We start from the raw sequence: 21843 nt of genomic DNA, 5'->3' as shown, positions 1-21843 counted from the left end.
CACACACACACACACACACACACACACACACACACACACACACACTCACTCAAAACACACACACACTCACTCAAAACACACACACACACACACACACACACACACACACACACACTCACTCAAAACACACACACACACACACACACCCACACAAACACTCACTCAAACACACACTCACACACACACACACACACACACACTCAAACACACACACACACACACACTCACTCACTCAAACACACACACACACACACACACACTCACTATCACGAGAGACTACTACAGAGCCATAAACTGCGGTTTGCACTGTCACTTTTTTCACTTTACTTAGTTGCTTCTACTAAATTATAACGCCTCTACAATGAGAACAGTGCTTTGATTCACTCCTTCGTGCCACCAGATTGGTTGAGGCAGTGGATTCTGGCGCTGCGCTGAGCTGAGAATCACAGCAAGGGGAGTAACCGCAGCTTTTAAACTAACATTGAAATGTCATGTTTAGATGGTGGACTTGCGTCAAAGGCCGTTGAACTCGCAGGACTGTTTCTGCTCCCAGAGATTACAGGCGTCAGGTTTCAGTCGGTGGAAGCATCACAACTCAAGGTCTCATTCGCCAGGCAGAGAGACTGGGTGGAGATGAGAGGTCGTATTGGTTTATCCTTCTTCAAAGATACAGTAGACTTTTGACCTGAGCTTAACTTTGTCATGAGTGAAATTATTTCCAAACAACAGGTCTCCAATTAAAACAACAACAGAGTTGGCCCCAAATCATTATGTGATAATAATGCATTTAATGCTCACATTTGCAGCTGTGGAGGTTCTTCACGGAGCACTAAACATGTATCCCCTTGCTGAGCGAAAACAGTTCAACACCGCTATGCTTTACTGTTCTGCCAAATCAAACTTGAATTGGTACTGTATCATGATAACAAGTAGAGAGGGGGAAATTATGATAAATCTGTTTCTCTTAGCTCACAAAATACAAACGTGGCCTGTAGAAGTGACGTCAACAAGCACTTTTTCTTAGTTTTTTTGTGGGACAGCTGCGTGTCCCGGCCTCTTCTGTATTAAAGTTAACAACTGTATTCACGTGCAAAAAAAAGAAATATCATAGGGGGGAGAACAGGATTCAAATGACGCATGCAATGTTTGGAATACATCAGCCACAGCACATGTGCATAATATGAACTGTGTGCGGCGCCTCTGTGACTTGGCAAACATTTGTTTGTAATGGCAGCCGATTGAGACGCACACACCCAACAGAATCCAGCAGCCCCGCAGTCGGGCCGGCCGTCAGCTGGCTGAAATGTGCAGAGGAAGTGACATCACGTGCAGTGTGAGGTCTCGGCGGGACAACCGAGGAGACCGACATGGCCGTGTTGTGGAGCGTCAAACCACCGGGGTTAACGGACGTTTGCAGACCTTGTTAAAAAACGAAACGTATCAAAATCATTATGTAAAAGATGAACAAAAAGTTTATTATACTACAACAGGGGGTATGAGGCATTTCTGGGATCTAGAGGCAAATACAGCTTCATTGTTCATGCTTCATCTTCTCTCGTGTATCAAGTATGCTGACCTTTCTATTTACACAGGTATTTCATCTGGAAGTTTTTTTTAAAAAAAAGCACATTGTGGGATACATATTCCAGCAAATGTCAGAAATCACCTCACAGGTGGACGCAACAATGAGCAGCATTGCTGAGCCTGGAGGAGACATGACATCTGACATGCATGCTCATCATTTTCAAAGAGTTTGCAAAATAATACATCTCAGAAAAACCCTTCTAGATCCCACTCCGGTTTGGCATCTCAAAAAAAGAAAAAAAAAAGGGAACAATAAAAATGCTTTGCAGATTAAAGCGAGAGCAGTTGATGACTAAAGGTCAAATGAATCCTGTAAGAACACGACCCTCAGCACAAACACCACCTCTGCCCCTGTTTGAGAATTACTACTCAAACTACTGTAAAAAAAAATGTTTGGTAAATGCAAGTGTGGTCTGTGTCCAGTGGGTGGCGACAGAGTACTAGTACCAGCTTCCTTTCTCCAGGCCGACAGACGTTTTTTCTTTCCAAAGAAATGGCATAAAGAGTTAGTACCCGTCTTCCCGCAGCCGCTTGTATCACCGCGTTAACGGTGTCGCGCATCAGAATCTGGTCTGGCCGGGTCTGCGTCAGCTCCAAGGGTCCGAGCGGTGTTTGAGGTTGTAGTTCTGCAGCTCGATCTGGTCTTTGATCTGGTTGATGAGGATCTGAGACAGGAGGATCCCAACCAGCTGCGGAGGAGAGAACACAGACGGAGAGCTCACCAGCTGGACACCCCCCCGTCCCACCGGGTGTCTGTACTGCGCGGGCGTACGTTACCTGTGGTATGGCCAATCCCAGTGCAATGCCTCCCAGGAGGAACATGTTGCTGTGAATCCAATTGACTAATTTGTCGATGCAGCCATTGGTGTAGATGTGTTCTCCAGCCTTGAGGTACTCTAAATCCTGCACGCCCTGGCCGCACATGGTGTTGATGACTTCCTGCACAAACAGACAAACGCAGATTAAAACACAAGACAAAACACAACAGAAATCGTTTCTCGGCGGAGTCTGTCAGGAAGAGGACCTTGTCTTTGGATATGATGCAACAGGAGAAGGGGACGGAACAGCGTTCCCTGCTGGGGTTGTCCTCCTTGCAGTTGAAGTACATGTTCTGGGACCAGTCAGTGTACGTCACGCCGCCACAGCAGCCAAACTGAGGAGACACACGAATGTTCAAGATGGAGAAGATTAGGAGACGGGTCAGTTTGTCTGTGTAAACAGCTACAAAAACCTTGTTATGGCTCCTATTTCCCTGGTATTTATAATAAAAACAGACGATGCCTTGTAATATGTATGGCATTAAGTCTTTACCTCCATCTGACCAAAATCAATGAGGTTTTGCAGATCAATGTCGTCTCTGTAGTGGACGATGGCATTGTTGATCATCTCAGTCACTTTACCCCGTGCCTTGGACGAGTATGGAAAAAAGTCGTTTCAGCAGCAAGTACAGTATTTCTCAATATAATCAACGATGTCTTTATGGTCCACATAGGTATTATATTATAAAAGTTTTAAACGAGTTGTAAATGTGTAAGTATTTTCTAGCAGATGCATTTACGCCTGCTGCCTCATTGTTTCATTACCGTGTCCGAGAAGACGAAGCCCAGGATTCCGGCGACGAGCTGGAGCAGGAAGATCACCGTCAGGGAGACACAGAACTGGGAGGGAACAGAGAGCGCTGGGTTAATATTAATCTGTTCAGTGTTGATTCCTCGGAGGACAGATTCCACGAGAGCCTGTGTCACCATGCAAACTCAGCTGATGCTTATTAACTCCCCGAACTTACAATCAAAAGAAAGCAAGTGGAGTAAAATTCTTTATACAACATAGTAAAACAATGTGTGTATGCTTCTGTTTTTATTGAGCTACGCCGATGCCAAGATCTGGGGGCTCCCAGGGCATGTGGACCCTGTGGGACCTCTGCGGACCCCTCACCCACACTGCAGGTCTTTCTACACTGTTAGTGGTTCTACAGTCCGGCGGCCCAGCAGCTGAAGACTTACCGTCTGCAGCAGGCAGATGTTCTCTCGCAGGGAGCCCACGCAGCCACAGAAGGTGATGATGAACATGAGGACCCCCACGACCATGAGCATTATCGCGGGGTCCACTGCCAGACAGGCCAGTGCGGCCTCTGAGGTTGAGAGGAAAAACAGCGGTTTGAGTCTGTCTTTTCTGCTGACGACAGATTTCAGACTTTCCAACAGATGCAGGGGAACATTTACATCACACAACACTTTTTTCTTCCCTTTGTAGTATTTTCATTTTCACTTGAAGAAATCTTGACCAACACAGATTTGACACTCGATACTCCCTCACTACTCATGGAGAGAGAACGCGTGCCCCGTCCACGGAGGATCATTTACCTGCATGTTTCATCATGCGGGCGTACACGCCGATTGACACCATCACCAGGGCGATAATCTGAGGAGAACATGACATATAGAATGAGATTTCTCCACATGTATTTACACTTGCATTTCAAAACATTATAAAAGGAGCATCCTAAATGGAGAAACACATGCACACACACACACACACACACACACACACACACACACACACACACACACACACACACACACACACACACACACACACACACACACACACACACACAGCACAGAGGATGAAGAGCCGTTTCTATGTTCGTACTTGTCAAGGGAGTGGCGCCATCCACCAGAACACTTCATCATGATAACATTAGGATGTGGAGGAGGTACAGTACAGTGTGTCACAGACAAGGCTGGACCGGAAAAAAAAAGATAAACTACAGCTACTACTGAGTGAGTTCAGCGTTAAACTTGAAGACCACAACGTTCTCCTTTAAGTGTCAGGAGGGAAGGTGGGGAGATTCTGCCATCCACTCTGCTTCCATTGGACTGTAGCGACCTGTCGGCAATCTGTCCCCTTCCCTGAAAAAAGTAAAATAAAGACCCTTTCACGGAGCGCTCCTCTCCTGGGCTCAGTAGAATAATAGGGAGCCCTCACAAATACTCTTCCCACCCTGAATGACATGGATCCAGTTACCACACGGACACTGCAGCTCCTCAGGCCTTGTGGGGAAAAGCTCGGTTTGCCTGCCTGCGTTCGTGGAGGTTTCGTTTCTCAGCTTCACTTGACTCGAACCGGGGGCTTCTTTTTTTGAGGTTGTGGCTGTGTCTGGAAATGTGAGCAGCTGGAAGCTCGTCGTTTAAAACTGGGGCTAAACCCCGTGTTGCTTTGGCAATGAAACTGATTCCATTATTTGATTGAAGATCGTTTGCTGATGACAAATGGTGTGACTAAAGCTGGACTTCCCGAGAACACAGAACACCGAGACAAGAGAAGAACAGACGAGCAGTTAATTACTGGTCCTCCACCGAGCTCAACGTAGCCGGAGGCAACAGAAATGACAACAACACATTCCACAGTGGAGAGCTTCAAGTTTTTACACATCAGCCTCATCCTTGGTACATGACAGCTCAGGCTGAACATGGCCGACAGACTCACACTGGGTGGTTTCACACATGCGGCTGAAGATATAGAAACAAACGGCTGAAGAAAAGCTGTGCAGACTTTAAGATTAACTGTTTAGGCATGGTCTTGTCTTCTTCTACTGCCTTTTTCGCTCGGTCAGAAACAAGCAAGTCTCACTCACACTGAGCTAAACCTCGGGAGGTTTTAAATCCGCAGGAGCGGATCTGCTGCGAGAAATCTCCTTATGTTACTGGCACCTGACGCTGAAACCCACTGATGTGAACTTTGCTTTGTTTACAGGCCCACTGCTGAGCTCTGCTGTTCATTTCAACTCCCCTTTACTGTTAAAAGCCGAAAGTCGTTCAACCAGTGACGTCCTACAGGGTGAGACAAAATCAGAAGGTATATAGTTAACACAAGCGTTCCTCCAAAACTTGATTGAAATGGAAAAATAAAACATCACTTAATGTGAAATTAACTCCTGAATGAACTTGTCACAGGGATATGCATATGAACGAAGGGGTTTGTGTTCCATGGCAGCAAAGTATGTCATGAAGAGAACTAGTCCACAGCAGGTCTGTTTACTCAGTGTGTGTGCATGTGTTTGTGTGTGTGTGTGTGTGTGCGTGTGTATGTGTGTTTGTGTGTGTGTGTGTGTGTGTGTGTGAGAGAGAAAGCTATGTGAACTTCCACTTCTCTCTTGCCTACACACCTTTCACTGTCTGTGAAACCAACAGTGTTTGACTTGAACCTAGATCTCACACTTCCTATACACATAAGCAGGAAACACAGGATGGCTGTTGGAACGAATGAATCATAACTTGAAAGTTCATTTGTTGTTGAAATAATCCTCAGCGTAAGAAGCAGAGAGTGCGTCTGGCTTGCCGAGAAACACAAATGATTAACCTGCAAACGCACAGAGAACAGTACATAAAGTGAGCCACACCGTGATCCCGATCACCCATCATCCAAACACGCGTCAGAGAGTATTCACTCACTCACTCACCCAGAATAAAAAATTAAACAGGAACAGCAGATACTTCACGACGGCACTGACGAAGGAGTAATCCTCATCGTTCTCAGGTGTTCCTCTGCGTCTCCCTCCCATGGCGACACGTATCCAAGCGTCTGATCCAAGTTTTACGCACGAGCGAGCGGGCTATGTGTACGAAAAGACGCACAGCCAAAGAGCGACGAGGAGCTGTGCGCTTCCCTCCTCTGTCTGATTCTTGAGCCGACACGCACAGCAGCAGTGACTGGATACAAGCTGCCTCCTGCGGCGTCTGCCGCTGCCTGACTGCCTGACTGGGCGTGGAGGACCTGGGTGTGTTTGCGTTCTGTCTGCGCCCCTTCACCAGGTGATCGTGGCAGAAGTCTTCGCATGTCATCCTCGGTACTTTTCCTTTTTTTTTCATTCACAAGCTCACTTTCAGTCCAGTGGTTGTTCCGAATGTCGGTCGTGCATGTTTGGTTTTTGACATTAAAGTGTGACACTGAAACTTTGCCTCAGGCTGAGTGAGTGAACTTGAATGCATTAATTATTATTATTATTATTATTATTAGTTTTATTATTATTATTATTATTATTATTAGCCTATAGGTGATTTCACGGGTCCTTCATTCCCATTTTTTTAAATGACTGATGACTGTGAATAAGTAGAAAACGTGGGAGGCCACAGTTTCTGGGGAAAGTCCTGGGTTAATGGAACCATTGTGCGCCATCTACTGGCAGAATGTGAGACAGGGACGTCTGAGTGTGTGTTTGTGTGTGTGTGTGTGTGTGTCACTTGGATTATTAGTTCCTCCTTTCTTCCCCTGTCCATATAATATTGTCGTTTCTATCTCGTATCGTTTACACGTGATACCTTTTTTTTTAGGAGTTCCATGCCCAGACTTTTATTTTGAAGGAGAGCGCACGCAGGGTTCACAACATCCGTTTGACCCGGAAGTGATACGTGTGTTTTCCAGTCGGTGCAGGATGAGCGGCTGAAGTGGCTCTTTCTTCCTCGTTCGGACGTTATTGAGCCATGAAAATGGCGTGGAAAGCCAAAGGTTGGTCAGACTATTCCCCCAGCTCGTCGCTAGTGTCAGTGTTTCGCCTTCGAGGCAGAAGAAATGCAGTTATTGATTGAGTCAACGTCAGCCAAACAAACCCACACCGGCTTGTGATGTCGTGGTCAGTGGGTGAATCGCATGTGGATTGGTCGTTGAAACACTTCCGTCTTGCAGGTCCCCCTCTGCCCCCTCTGCCCCCGGCCTCCCTACACCTCCTGGTGCCCCCGGTGAGACTCATGTCCGCCTTCGTGTGGCAGATCGTGCAGCGGCACAGTGTGACGCAGTACGACAAGCTGGTGGACTTCATCGGCCTGGTGACGGAGGTCGTCCCGGAGCTGCTGAGCCCCGGGCAGAGAGCGCAGCTGGTCCTGGGCCTGAGGGCGAGGGTGAGGGTCCTGCATGAAGGCAATAACTAACACGCGTCAAAGGGAATTAAATATGGAGTCCTTGAAGTGCACCAAAAGAAAATTGTTTCAGAAGAATATTGGGTTGAGTTTAATTGTATAGATCTATTTTTTATTTGTAGTTATTTGCGTTTTGAGTGTGTCTTAGTATCAGCTACTCCCTCCCCCTGCCCTGTCCGGCTGTGTTGAGTCACCCGTCCTCCCCCCTGTGCTCTGCTGCAGCTGGTTCTGGAGCTGTGTCGCGGCGATGGCGTCGCCAACCTGCAGAGCATCCAGAGCCACCTGGACAAAATCCACGCCTGCAGTGCTGAACTCGGCTCCGCTGACCAGGTGACGGGCTTTTAAAGCCACTTGAGGGAGAGAAAACAATCATGGACCCACAATATACATTTAAGAAACCAAGGGATTGTCTAAAGTCTAAAATAATTTAAACCTGTCTAAACTTTACTTTTTGTCCGATTCTCTGACAGGCCTGCTGTGATATTCTGAAAACATCATACACCAACTTTGCCAGCCTGGTTCAAAACCTCCTGAATGTTCCTTTTGAGAAAGATTTCTTCTTCCAGGTGAGTCCGTCTCAAAGACACACATAACTCATAAACATCAGGGGGAATGGAAGCTGTGCAGATTATTAAATGTTAAGATTATTAAACAGTCGTAAAGATTCACCACACATTTTTTACGGCAGTGATGGAGCCAAAGTCTTTTCTGTTCCCGTAGGAGGTTTTCCCAGCAAACTACGGCTCTGCCTATGACGAACGACTGCAGCAGCTGGTGTCAGACTTCCTGTCCAGGCTGGAGCAGCTGCTGCCCACACCAGACCTGCCACAGGTACTCGAACCGCGGTTCGAGAGGCACAAGAAGAGGCACAAGAAATAAGAGCTAGATTTAGCAAAACACCTCACACCGTGAAATGTGAGGTGTTTTGCCTTCAGATTACTTCAGAGTAATCTGAAGGCAAATCGTTTATCGCTCACCGTGTTGTTTCCCTCAACAGAGACAATTTTGAGCCGCAGCATCACAGTGTGACTTGATTTTCATCTTTCCGTGCTACTGTTTTCAGCTTTATAACGATTGTTTCAGCTGCCAACCGGTGTCTCTGTGATCTTCTCTCTGTGTCTCAGACGGCCGCATGGCTCACCGAGACAACATCTGTGTCAGAAGATTTTGGAAAACATCTGACTGAACCCTCGGCCATAAAGACTCTGCTGCTTCATCACAGACAGTCCGGCACGCTCAGCTCAGGTGCGTTCAGGTGCGTTTGTTTCTTTCCTGGTGTCTTGCTCATTTTTGTTCATTCTTAATTATTAAGTTTTTTTCTTTCTGTTACAGCTCCGACAAGCAGTGAGGACGACATCCTTCTGTCCACACTGGCCCTCCCTTCTCAAACTGGAGTGGTGAGGTACATGGAGCCGTACGATGAGGAGGAAGAGGGCGGTGATTATGACAGCGAGGAAGAGACCCTGGCATTGGACGATTTACAAGCAGAGGACTGTGATCAAAGCTCAGACGCCAGCGCAGATGATTGGTCGCCAAAAAAGGAATCAGGTTAGACAAAAGCATCTGCAGCAGCAGGCTAGAAAGGGTCTAAAGGCAATCGATGTTTTTAATAACAACATGCTCTGTTTCATGCTGTTCCCAGGTCCCCTGTCACACATATTCATCTGCCCCCAGTGTTCGTTTTCTCACCGTGTAAAGAGGAAGGTGCAAGAGCACATGCAGTGTGAGCACCACATAACCGCTCCCGTCGTCAAAAAACAATCTGTGAAAAAGGCCAAAGCAAAGAATCCTCAGAAAAGGAAAGAGCTGAACACCGAAAAGAAGAAGGTAGAGGGCGTCTCTGACAAAAAGAGGAAACGCAAGCAAAAAAACGGCGCCGGAAAAAAGCGGGAACGCAAACAAAAAAGGGACAACTTGGAGAACAAGGAGCGACGGAGACGGAAAGAGCCCGCAGGCGAGGACAAAAGGTTTCTGAGCATGCGAGCAGAGAACAAAATCTTCACGGAGGAAGAGACCAAGTGCCTGACGTGCGAAAAGGTCTTTGAGCATCCAAATCAGCTGAAGACCCACAGGAAGCTTCACGGCTTCCGGTACCACTGCGGCCAGTGCGAGAAGGGATTCACCAGCCCGTCGGGGTACTATCAGCACCAGAGGCTCCACAAGAGAGGACGGATATTCAGCTGCAGCCAGTGCAACAAGGGATTCCTGTGCAGCTACTCCCTCAAGCAACACGAGCGGCTGCACGCGGGCCCCTCCAACCTGTGCACCATCTGCGGGAAAAGCTTCAGCAAAGCGGGCATCACGAGGCACATGCAGATGCACAGAGGGGAGAAGAATTACCTGTGCACCACGTGTGGGAAGTCGTTCTTGTCCTCCGGCGAGCTGCTGCTGCACAACCGCTCTCACACGGGCGAGCTGCCGTACACGTGCCCCCGCTGCGGGAAGGGCTTCTCCAGCAAGAGTCACCTGAACGTGCACACGCGCTCTCACACGGGCGAGCGTCCGTACCTGTGCACCGAGTGCCCGAAGCGCTTCCTCACGCTGAACTGCCTGAAGAGACACACGCTCAGCCACAATGGGTTGAAACCGTTCAAGTGTCCGAGCTGCGAGAGAGAATTCTCCCAGCAGGGGAACCTGAAAAGACATTTGGCAACTCATAAACCTGACACGTGATTTACTTGTCAGGAATCAGGATGTAGTCCATGTTCAGTTTAATACCTCTTTTATTTATTTTCAGAACCTGTAGAGAGCTGTTAGGGGAAATCCTTTGCATATTATTTATTTGTATGATCTTTGCAACTTATCTTTGTATGATAAATTGTGTGATTCTTTGTAGGTGTTCACTACTGAAAGTTGTGTCATGTCATTTCTAGCAACGAAAAGTAAGAAAAGTAAAAAAGTAAGAAAAATTTGCTTCGGTTTCTTCATTATATCCAGATCTCAAAACTCTACATAAACACGTTGGAGAATTAAAGAGACGGTTGTGGGCAAAAAGAGAAAAGCTTTGAGGGTGAACCAAGTTATTTAAAAGATATGCAAGAAGATTTATCTTTTATGTTTTATGTCTTAAAATCCTGAGTGGATCACTTTAGAATATTTGGAACACTCAGTGTGGCGAAGAATGAAAAGCAATTTAACTCCTGTCTTTACTTGAGGAAGCCTTGAATTAATTGTGTGTGTAACACAGCATCTGAAACTTGTGTGTTGGAAGCTAGAAATGAAGAAGCTGAAGATCTTTACGGTTGACTTATGATGTGATGTTCCGATATGTGGTTTTACCAGACGGTGTGAGGAAACGGATGTTAGAACCACTGCTGCACACACACACACACACACACACGTGAACATGTAAAGTGGAAGTGAAAAACAGCGCTGTAGGAAATGCAATTTATTTGCAATTTTTTAATAACATCATTCCTCAGATAAAAATGCAATGTTACAGGAATATACATCAGATATTAATTTAAAACTTGCTTTCAAGGGACCATACAGTCTAAATATACTTTTTCCTTTTTTATTTACTGTTAGCGTGCGTTATAAGCAAGACAGACTCTGTCACCAATGACAGACTGACGAGTTACAGATACAAACTGTACATTACTTATTTACAAATCAACTTTTTGTTTGGTTTTTCTTTTCACTTTTTATTGAAAATAGGAGTAGAAAAAGTGATTGAATTAATATTCTGATTTATTTCATTTGTATTCTTTCTTACTAAAATCTAAAATGAAATGAACAAAAAAAAATCATAATCAAGAACTCTCCTTTAGAAAAAAGAACGAGAAGCAGAAGAAGAAGAAGAAGAAGAAGAAAAGGGTGTGTAGGCGGTGAGACCGTGCAGTCTTCACCAAGGAGACAAATGGTAACCGAGGAAACCAAATGATGTTGGGCCAGTGTCACTTAGCAACCTCAGAACCAATGAAATCCCTCACACAGTTGAGGGGGAGTGGCTTATGTTAAAGAACTCAGTTACAAAGCAGCCACCTGCCTCCGAAGCTACTGCAAGCACAAGAACACACTCTAGTTCAGTTTTGACCATAAATAGTGCCGTTATTAAATACTACATTTAACAGTAGCGCCACTACTAATATCACCACACATTGGTCTGTGTGAATCACCTCTCCACAAAATAACCTTGAGGATCGATAACGGACGTCTCTGACAGAAAAGAACGGAGACAAACGGCTCATTCCGATCAAAGGCCCTTTTAACACTTCTCATGAGTAGTGAACTATAAGACGAGGAACAATAAGACACTACTGACCAGTGGAGGACGGAGACACACTGCCCCGACATTTACCCAGTAAATAAGGAACAGACAAGCCTTCGCACATGGAGCTTTGGATCCCCTGCCTCTGAGTCGACAGGCTGGGGAAAAACAACCGGCCTGGATATATAGAGTCTTGGTTAACGCCAGCGTGCTGTTAAATTCTTTAAGACCATGATCATGTACATGACGCTGTCAGACGGGGCCTTTCGGCTCTTTCGTTGAAGCTGCATTAGCACACACGGGCACACAAGACCAATCAGTTTTTATCTCTCTCTGGTCACGAGGTGGCTTTCTCAAGATGAAACCCCCAGGGGTCAAAGTTCAGCGAAGCAAGGAGCTAAATCCAGATCTTCCATGGCTGCTGTAGCCAAACACCGAGATGGCTGGCCAAAATATATATTCAAAAATGATCCAAACACAAACCAGTAGCCTCAATCTGACCTTCAAATACTTAGAGCATCACTGAGTCCTACATTCAAGGGATGACAGAGTCCAAAATAATGAGTACTAGCTCTTATCAGAGGGGAGTGGTCGAAATTCACGGCTCCGCTGTGGACGAGCTGTTTGAACAGCAGAACCACTGGCTGACAGGACGTCTGCGTCGTAAAGCTGCTGCTGCTGCTGCTGCTGCTGCTGCTGCTGCTGCTGCTGCTGCTGCCACACGTCTGGAGCTGTTCGCCATCCCGAAGGAGGTCAACGTTAGAAACACGAGCTGGTACAGAAAGAAACTCAAGCCAACGAGGGGCCGTGGGTGCAGCATCCCGCTACCGACAAGTGGTCAATTTGTGGATATTCTATTATGTGCAAACTTGGAACCTCCTTCCTGGTTTGTCAGGTATGAATAACGATGAGAGGAGAAGCGAGTGGAACACAAGGTCTCAAGGTCCTTCAGACACTAACAGTCGGCTGCCCTAGTCGCTGCTACACAACGGGTGAGTTCTATCTCGCTAGTCTGCAGCTTGTTTCTGAATCAATTGGTTGGAAATGAGTCATATTTTTCTTCCTCCCTTCGGGGTGAAGACTTTACATGCGTCTATGAACTGTCATGCATGAACATCCCATAAGAAAAGAATTCAAGTCGTTTGAGTGGTACCATGAGCCAGTGCAGTCAAATTTGCCGAACGTTGGTTTCTTTCGGTGCTGCTATTGGTTCTTAGAAGTTTTTTCTCTGGAATAGGTTTGCCTAAAAAAAAAATCCACACAATAACCTCTAATTTAATAAGAATGAATGCCGGCATGAATTCTGCACACAGATACAAATCAGATTCTCACATCCACGATCCAAGAGTCAAATTTATCTGTAATGTGTCACCGTTCTATTATATTTCATAAAATGCACCACTGTCACTTTGATCTTGCCGATACATAACTGTAATTGCATCGTATGTTCTTCTGTTACTGCGTTTGCACTGGCAACACTCAAGACAAAGGGAACTTACAGGTAACTATTTCTAAACCAAGTGGAAATATTCAGCTGATGGTGAAACCAATAAAAAACATCTGTCCTATGGGTCAAACACTAAAAATGCCAACGGTATTGCACCTTCAAACCAGATCCTCTCCAAACTATCATTTCATATCTTATAATTTATAGTTTTTCTATATATATATATACATATATATATATATCATATCTAAAATAGAAGATACTTGCAATAGAAATGTGTATTTAATAATGTAATCCCTTTCTCACATTCTGTTCATATTTCCAAAGCTTTTGTCAGCATGGACATCAAAATAACATCTGTACAACAGAAAAACAAAGAGGTGCATGATCCCCTCTCGTTTCTCCTGAAAAAGGGGAATTCATATTTCTTCTTTAAAGATACAAGTAGATTAATTAAAATCCTGTGACAACAGGCTAGGTGGATTTGTTTTTCTCTCCTCCAGCCTAGAATAAAAGAAAAATAAATCTATATTCAAAATAGTCCTCTTAAAATATTTTCTGTCGGGATCAAACAGCGGTCGACAAACACTCGAGCTTACAAGAAAAAATATATCGTACATCTGTCGGATCCACACGAGGAGAACGGAGACAGACTCACGCTCTCTGACACACACATCTGTGTGCAGTCGAGGTTTTAAACACGTATCTCTTCATTTTTTTTTAAACTTAAAAAAACAAAACAACAAAAAAAACACACCGTCACGTACAGCAGTTGTTTTCCGTGATACGAAAAAAATAAAAAATAAAAATCAGACTTTTTGTCCTTTCGTGGTTCCTCACTGTCAAGATGACATCGTATAAGTTTGCAAGACGCTAAACTGCTTCTGTATCTCCTGCTCTGGGTCCAAGTCAGAGGAAAGCATTTGTCCACAGATGCAGGTCAAGTCCTCCACATCCTTTCATGGAGGTAAATAAAAGGTCGAAGCTACATGGTTTTCATGGCTCAAAGCAGAGAGAAGAGAGAGAGAGAGAGAGAGAGAGAGATAGGTAGAGATCTAGTACTTGATAGGTTGACTTTTTTTGGTTAGATGTCTTAAAAGCTTAAATATTACATTTGACAAAAGTGTACAGTGTGTGTGTGTGTGTGTGTGTAGGACCAGTTACAGAGAGACAGCTCTCTCAGTGCTACAGACTCTGACCTGCACCGACAGGCTGCTGGTAGGTCGAGTCGTTCAAGCCCACGTCACACGACACGGAACAAACCAACAAACCAACAAACCAACAAACCAACCAACAAACGAGCGAACGAACGAAAGAGCGAACGAGCGAACGCGTTCCATTTTGGATCTCTCTGCTGCTGAAGAAAATCTAAAACGAAGGCGTCAGACGTTCCTTCGAGTCCGGAGTCAAGTGTCGATTTCTACACCGCAAGGTCTGGAGCTGCAGTCAGAATAGCTGCTAGAGGACAAGCGTTCAAAATGAGACTTGTGAAGTCGACTCAGTCTCCGGGAACGATCCAAGCCCATCGTGAAACCTCCTAACAGCCGACCATGTAAAGTACCATCAGCCAAAACATACACAATGGTTCTCCTTCACTAAATATCACATTATTACCTGCTGGTTCCTTTTGGTCTGAAGTGCAGTCAATGAAGTGGACTTCAGTCAGTGGGCCTGTATGTGGACCATTCTCATGAGCAATATTTTTAACTAATTACATTCCCAAAATACACGTCCTGCCCTTTCTTTCTTTACTCTATAACATTCTGGTGATTAAATATTATATATTCATATATATCTTGCTATATATGGTATATAAAAATATACAATCATTGGCTAGTGGTGAGACAAAAGATATTATCATTCACATAGGACCAATACGTTTGACCTGTAGAGAGAGAAACCCATGCACATGTTAAACATCACTCGTATATATATATATGTATATGTATATGGAATTCACCACGTCAGAACTCAGACCCTGAAATGCTCAACACGATGAAGCAAAACCTTCCACGACCCCTCGACAAACTCTTCTCCCTCAACGCCCGCCGCATCCCATAGTCTTCAACCGCCAACCAGATTGTCGTCCGTCTACGAGAAAGAAGCACTTGTTGTTCACTTGGGCAGACTGAATTTGAGCGGGCGCGGTGGTTGGTTTAACTGGCAGCTTTGGTGCACGCTGGTTTTCCTGGTGCACCTTTAGGTTACTGGCCGCACCTGTGTCAAGAAATCTGCACGCTTAACCGTTTCACGCTAACTTAAAACATATGTGCAGTGCGTGATTTCAAAGTAATATTATCACTTGAAATTCACAGGGAGACTATTTCATCTGCTTTCTTTTTTCCCGCCGCAGCTCCATCTGTGATGAGTCAATTGTCCCACGCAGGTGAACACGGAGAACCTTTGGTGTCACAGTGATGTATGCATGTATTAAGACTTTACAACAGAAAGCCGCAGTGTATTGTGGGTAGTGCAGTATCCAGAATATCTGGAGCTTGACCCATAAACATCCAGATATTTCAGCTTCTGCTGCATCGATTTCTACCATTCGTCTTCTTTTCTAAAAATTCCCCAGCTTTATATAATTTTAATACTGAATCAGATGGAGTGCCCCCCGAATGTTTTTCAGTTGTGTGTGGTTCAATTTCTCAATTTATTCTGTGCATTGGATAATGTGTCTATGCTTTTTACTATCGATACTTATACTCATAACCTGCTTAACCTGTGGACTGAGAGTAGGTGTTTTCATGTATATGGGTCACTTTGTGCTACATACATCAAGAAAGCAATAAAGTGTGAATGTGCCACAGCAGTGTTTGTCCATCACGACGATGATGGTTTCAATCCCCCAATATTTTAGTTGAAAAACTGCCAATTCCATGCGATTTGCCCCATTTCATGTTGTCTGTCTTCACAAGGGGTCGAAGCTGAGGACAAAGTGAGAGAAGTGACTGTGACGACACGTAGGCAAAGAAGCGGTGACACCTGGAGAATAAAAAAATACTGTAGTTTGCCATTTCTGTCGTGTTTATCTACAATCATATAAACGTGAGCTCCGTCCTTCTGCGAAATTAAGAATCAGAGAATAAACTGAGAGCCCACAAGACACCAGATACTCCCCTGCACCTGTCAACTGTCCATTTAGAGAAGAAATACTGACTTGAATCTCTGTATGTACACTAAAGAGAAATAGCTACTCTGTCAAAATGCGATATGATACTCAACTTGATTCAAACTAAATTACTGCGAAACCCGCGATGCTCCAACGTCGACACGTGAAATGTGAACCTCATGCACCATGACGATACACCCACAGAGCTCAGTCCACTTAAAAACGACGCATCACTGGAAATGAACAAGAGAAAGGAGTCAGCCAAAAGTCACTGAGTTGGGGGAAGTGAAGTTAGTTTGTTTCAGGTGAATCATCAAACTAAATGACCAGCTCTTCACTCGATGCATCAAACATGAGCAAAACCACGTATCTCAGCTCATCGTCTCATCGTCTGCAGACAGAGGCAGAACCCGGCACCCTCACAAGAGAAAGAGAAATAAATACATCTTCACTATACTGCACTACAATGTACCTGATTTCAAGTATGTCAGGTTTCTCTGGCATGGAAACCACTGAGTTGACTTAGAAAGGTAACACACAGAAAATAATAATAATACATCATCGTGATATTGATTATTTTTTTTCTTCCCCTCCCACTTTCACAAGTATATTTACTCCGGGAACCTTGTATACAGTCATAGTTATTGCATTGTTTTTGCATATCTGGTGGGATGCAAGATTACACCCACTCATACCATTTTACTGCAACACAACACCTCATAGTTCATGCTCGGACAAAAAACTAACCAAAAAAAACCTAAACTGCACTATTGCTCCACTCCACACGGGGGCACTACAAACCTCTGAGTCTCTCTCACCAAAAAGCTGAAACCAAAAAGCCATTGAACCCAAAGAGCGAAGCCTGGTTCTGCACTGTGTGTGTCAATGAAATATGAATCAGCATTTATAAGGAACATCACCGTGAAGGATTACGACTGAGTTTAGTTTCATGTATGCATCATTCATGTTTATGTGATATGGAACAATATGGATGTTTCGGGATCACTGACTATTAAACCTAAGGCTATAATGAGTTATGAAACCTTGCGGAAACCTTCCCATCCTAATTTTACCTGGGCCAAGTCTGAGAGTGGTTCTGTGTTAGATCATTTATTTAAATTCACCCAAGTACAAAGTGAGATTGTGTGGTTTAAACACTGGAGCTGGATCCTGCCTTGCACACAAATGAACAAATGTGACTATACTCCCATTCGCTGTTCTAACTTTAAGACTTCAAGCCTGACAAAAAAAAAAGAAAGGAGCTTATAGTCAAACTGATGTGAGCCATAAAGTACCCAGTTAGCTTATGGTGCCAAATCATTTCAATAAAGAATAGTGTCTATTTTGAACGAGCTGCTGAAAGGAAGCAAGGACGAAATGCTTAAGCTGCTTCTATGAAGCCAGAGACAAACAGGGAAGGTTTTCCTTTGACGACACAGACTTTTGATTTCTCTCTTCAGGTGGGATCATAACCACGAGAGCACTGCCACTGGAAAAAAACCCCAAAAAACATTCACAAATTCACATTTAATTTGCATAATAATGTCAGAAGTCTGTTACTGGCACAGAAATGCAGTGTATGGCAGTGTGTTCACGCGTTAACCCCTTCGCTGCCACAGACCTGCTCTGCTTGACGTGTAGGGACGAGGGCTCAGCATAGAGGATTCACTGTGTTTGAAAGTCTGATCTCTTGAGGGATAACTTATGGAATTTGGTCTTTGAGACAGATTGCTGACTGGTCAAAGGCTTTGGCAGCATCTATTTGTTTTAAATGATCTAACCCTGACGTACGATCGACCTTCTCACACAGTCTTTTTCTGCTGCACAAAGATAAATGTGTATCTGCATGTGGTCACTGGTAAGATACAACCTGTCAATACTTTCTTTGTGTGTATTTGACTTTGCATCAGGCCTGGGGTGCTAGAAAAACCAGTTTTCCCAAAATTTCTAGCAAAACCTTTGAACATTTTGATCTGAATTGAGTTATATCCTTTATAAAATACTATAAAGTCGTTGGCATAATGATAATAAACGTGACAGTGCTGTGATGCTGACGTCAGAAATGGGAGAAGATATAACACCAAAGTGAGACCTGTACCAGTACCGAGGCCTCTATAGGATACTTAGCTATGGCACACTGTGGCCATACCTTAAGCGAATCCACACTATAATCAAGGGACAAGCTAAAATAGAGAAAGGTCAGTCAACACGTCTGCATGCTACCGAGAAAGCCAATGGAAAAAAGAAAAAAATCACACCAGACCAGGAGATCTCCCACAAATCTTATTCCCTCTGACTCAGTTTTCTGACTCCTATCCACCAATTACCCAAGTATCTTATCAATCATCAGGAAATCTCCCGTTTGTATTATCATTTTCCACTATTCAGTATTACCAGTAAACTACATTACAGACAGAACGTGTCTCCAATCGATCTCCAACAATGCGAGCGAGGGATGTTTTGTGATATGAGCACACCTCAGACAAAGAGAGGTGAAGTCTTGCAGCATTTCTACACCAGCCCTAATAATTTCATTTGAAGTTTTGTCCACGACTTTCTGATAAGATCACGTGATGATGGCGTGTGATAGCTGAACGATCGGGACATGACGCCACCTCCAGTTCATTCTGGAAGCTTCACTGTGGCAGTAGGAATGAGGTGCTTCTACCTTTCAGAGCAACCGTCCAGGACGAGGAAAAACAGCAGCAGCTGCCGAGAGGCTTAACTTCTGGCCGGGCTGCAATCACCAATGTAAACTTCACCGGTCACTCTGTCCTTTGCTGGAGACTATACGCTGAACTATCCCTCAAAAACAATATAAGGAAAAGTTATGTAATGAGTAATTACATAAAAAGATCAAGTGGCTTCTGACTCTGCAGCTTGGCTAAAAAGGAGAAAAAAAACAACAACAAAGGGAATAAATCACAAAGCTTTGGAAGCATGCCTGTCCATGGTAACCCTGTGTTAAGGAGGCCCATTATCACACACACAGACACACACACACACAGACACACACACACACACACACACACACACACACGCACTCTTGTAATGCTACCTTAATTTAGTGTCTAGGCTTAAAATCTTTTTAGAATACTTAAGTAACCACTCAAACACAGGTGCACACACACACGCACACAAACGTATATCCTCGCACACATTTTTTTTCTCTTCTGGGAAAAAATAAATAAATAAATAGATACAATCTGTAAAAGGTGCATACTGATAGAGAGAAAGACCCCCCCCCTTTAGATACACGCACTATCACACACACTCATACACACACACACACACACACACACACACACACATGCATCCTGTACTAAAATGCAGACACACCCACACACAGAAATATAGTTATGCACTCGTACGCAAACTCTACGCCCTGCTTCGATACTTAAAATCTCTTAAAATTCTCCTAAAATAAACCAAGCAAAAATACATTTGTAAGACCAGCACCCCGATTGTGCAAACAAATCCAAGGATAAATTAAACCAATAACATCATGAATATAAAACAAAATAGTCATGGCTAGCCAGTTTTGCACAATATTGAACTGTTAAATACATAGTGGACGTGGTCTGTAGAAAGAGTGTGTGGCAGCAAATCCATTGGAGTTCCACGCTGAGGAAGAGGAGGGTCTTGGAGAAGGAAGTGAAGTTGATTGACGGACAGATCCTGTGTAAATCAATGCCGAGAGTCTGTTTTCTTTTCAATTGGTCACTCCCATTCTCTCCTCCACCCTGCCATCACACACACACACACACACACACACACACTCACACACACTCACACACACGACTCCCCGAGGGCTGAAAAATCAAAAACCCAGCGATGGAGGGTGAGGGATGGTTAAATAACCAAAGAGGAGGGAGGAAGGAGTGAGGGAGCAGTGAGGAATGGCGAGGTATGAGGCAGAAAAGAGGGCTCGCTGCCTCTGCTTAGCCACCAAATGCTTCTCCCATTTCCTGTTTGGGGCAGGAAGTGGGTGTGGCCAAACAAGGAAAAGCGGCAGAGGAGGCGAAGCCCGATCTAGGTAACTGACGAGCCGAGTTTATCTCTCGATTATTGACTGGTGGAAAAAAAGGGCTTCCTGTTGAGCAGAGAGTGTCTCTCTCTGCCCGTGGCCCCCTTGAGCAGCACAGTTGTTGCTGTTGGTCCATCCCTCAAATCCTTCCCCCCTTTGGCTGAGGGTGGTGTCTCACTTTAATCCCATCCCTAGGCTGGCAGGGCTGTGCTCCAAGGTTCCTTAGCTTTGGAAGAGGAGGAGAAAGGACGTTTCAAACGGGGTTTTCCTTGCCCCCGTTTTACTCAATACAGCGCTTCATCATCAGTGAAGTAGGAAGGAGTTGACTTTTGACCTCAAGTGGGTGCGGTCAGATTCTAATCCTTGACTGACCCCCCCACAAGCTGGTCTGCTGTCCCCTACCAGGCTTCATGGCAGCCAGACAAACAACAATAACACAACACCAAGGTAGGCATAGGAAATGAAATTCATAAACACACTATATCGACCGCAGGAAATCAGTAAAAAGGACTTCCTGCCTGCGTTGTTTCCTTTCTAACTTTCCTTCATCCTACTCTCCTTTGTCGTTTTTGCTCGTCTCCACTTTCCTGCTCATCGCTCTCTGAGGACATGATAAAACTGTGAGGCACTTTAGAGACACACTCGAACATGTGTGGTGAAAACACGCACACACCTACATGTACAAATAGAGAAAATCATAGACCACACACACACAAGCATACAGTCAGATAGTATAGAGTATAGTGCGGTTCACTTTACTACAAACATTCACGCACATACAAACTCATATAAACCAACAAAGTCGTAACCAGGTGTTTAAGGTTGCGTCACTGGCGGCCATTGTCCAGAGCAGTCATGTCTGGCAGAGAGGCAGACAGTGTGTGTGTGTGTGTGTGTGTGTGTGTCTGTGTGTGTGAGGGGTGGGGACAGACAGAGCCAGCCGCGGCGCTGTTACCCAGCACTGACAAGAGTCAGTCTCTGGTGATGTCAGAGGGGCCAGTTGGCCAATCGAACCCGTCGAGCAGACTCCTACAAACTCGTCACACACTCCATATCCTCGTCCTCCAACAGTCCGCTGTTCCTCTGCCGCTCTCCTCCAATGACAGCCGAGCGGTGCCCCTCCTCCCTCTCTCCCAACTCTTCCTCCTCCTCGTCTTGTCCTCTCCCCCCTGCTAGCAGCTCCTCCCGTTCCTCCATAGAGGACGGCCCGTGGACGGAGCTTCTGCTTCCTCCGGCCTCTCCCCCGCCCTCGCTGGGAGTCAAGCTGCCCACTCTGTCCCTGTGCGTTTCTGCTGCTGCTGCTGTGTGGAAGGGGAGGAGGTTGCCGTTGGGGCTGTTCTGGGAGTTGGAGGAGGTGCTGGACGTGGCGTTCGTGGTGCTGTTGCCATTGAGAATGTTGTTGGCGGCGTGCTCCATCTCCTCGATGGTCATGTCACAGGCATCAGCCAACTCGGCTTTGGTTGCCTCGATGAATGACGGGTCCTGAGCGAATTGACCCAAACCCTCCGATATTAGCACCTTGCGAGAGAAATGGGGGAAAAGAGGAAT

At 45.1% G+C, this 21843-nt stretch overlaps 3 protein-coding genes across 11 annotated transcripts in view; 1 reads left to right on the top strand and 2 right to left on the bottom strand.

Moving 5' to 3' along the window:
- Positions 1-1449: 1449 nt before the first annotated feature.
- Positions 1450-6179, bottom strand: tspan33a (tetraspanin 33a). 2 transcript variants are annotated; one of them, XM_035621573.2, is made up of 9 exons: positions 6047-6178; positions 4237-5946; positions 3948-4005; positions 3588-3715; positions 3168-3242; positions 2896-2991; positions 2609-2737; positions 2362-2523; positions 1450-2273 (listed from the first exon to the last, which is right to left on the bottom strand). In XM_035621573.2, the coding sequence occupies exons 3-9, from the start codon at positions 3988-3990 to the stop codon at positions 2172-2174; spliced, it is 735 nt and encodes a 244-aa protein (XP_035477466.2). In that variant the 5' UTR covers positions 3991-4005; positions 4237-5946; positions 6047-6178; the 3' UTR covers positions 1450-2171. The 2 variants fall into 2 exon arrangements, with proteins under 2 accessions (XP_035477466.2, XP_035477465.2); XM_035621572.2 differs by lacking the exon at positions 4237-5946 and having other exon boundaries at positions 6047-6179.
- Positions 6180-6296: 117 nt separating this feature from the next.
- LOC118292617 (zinc finger protein 774) lies at positions 6297-10403 on the top strand. 2 transcript variants are annotated; one of them, XM_035621563.2, is made up of 9 exons: positions 6297-6433; positions 6918-7092; positions 7270-7481; positions 7722-7829; positions 7970-8065; positions 8220-8330; positions 8624-8744; positions 8832-9047; positions 9142-10403. In XM_035621563.2, exons 2-9 carry the CDS (start codon positions 7068-7070, stop codon positions 10170-10172), a joined length of 1920 nt encoding a protein of 639 aa, XP_035477456.1. In that variant the 5' UTR covers positions 6297-6433; positions 6918-7067; the 3' UTR covers positions 10173-10403. The 2 variants fall into 2 exon arrangements, with proteins under 2 accessions (XP_035477456.1, XP_035477455.1); XM_035621562.2 differs by lacking the exons at positions 6297-6433; positions 6918-7092 and having other exon boundaries at positions 7099-7481.
- Positions 10404-10872: 469 nt separating this feature from the next.
- The window catches only part of cacna1c (calcium channel, voltage-dependent, L type, alpha 1C subunit), a 160470-nt gene continuing 149499 nt past the window's right edge, over positions 10873-21843 (bottom strand). For all 7 annotated transcript variants that reach the window (XM_047336561.1, XM_035621546.2, XM_047336563.1 and 4 more), the window contains one exon: positions 10873-21813. In XM_047336561.1, the coding sequence (XP_047192517.1) occupies positions 21325-21813 (489 nt within the window). In that variant the 3' untranslated portion in view covers positions 10873-21324. The remainder of the gene's footprint in view (positions 21814-21843) is intronic.

This window comes from Scophthalmus maximus, chromosome 12 (genome assembly GCF_022379125.1).
Source record: "Scophthalmus maximus strain ysfricsl-2021 chromosome 12, ASM2237912v1, whole genome shotgun sequence".
Classification (NCBI taxonomy): Eukaryota; Metazoa; Chordata; class Actinopteri; order Pleuronectiformes; family Scophthalmidae; genus Scophthalmus; species Scophthalmus maximus.
Note: the sequence above shows the minus strand (reverse complement) of the source record. Positions and strands in the feature narration are given on the sequence as shown.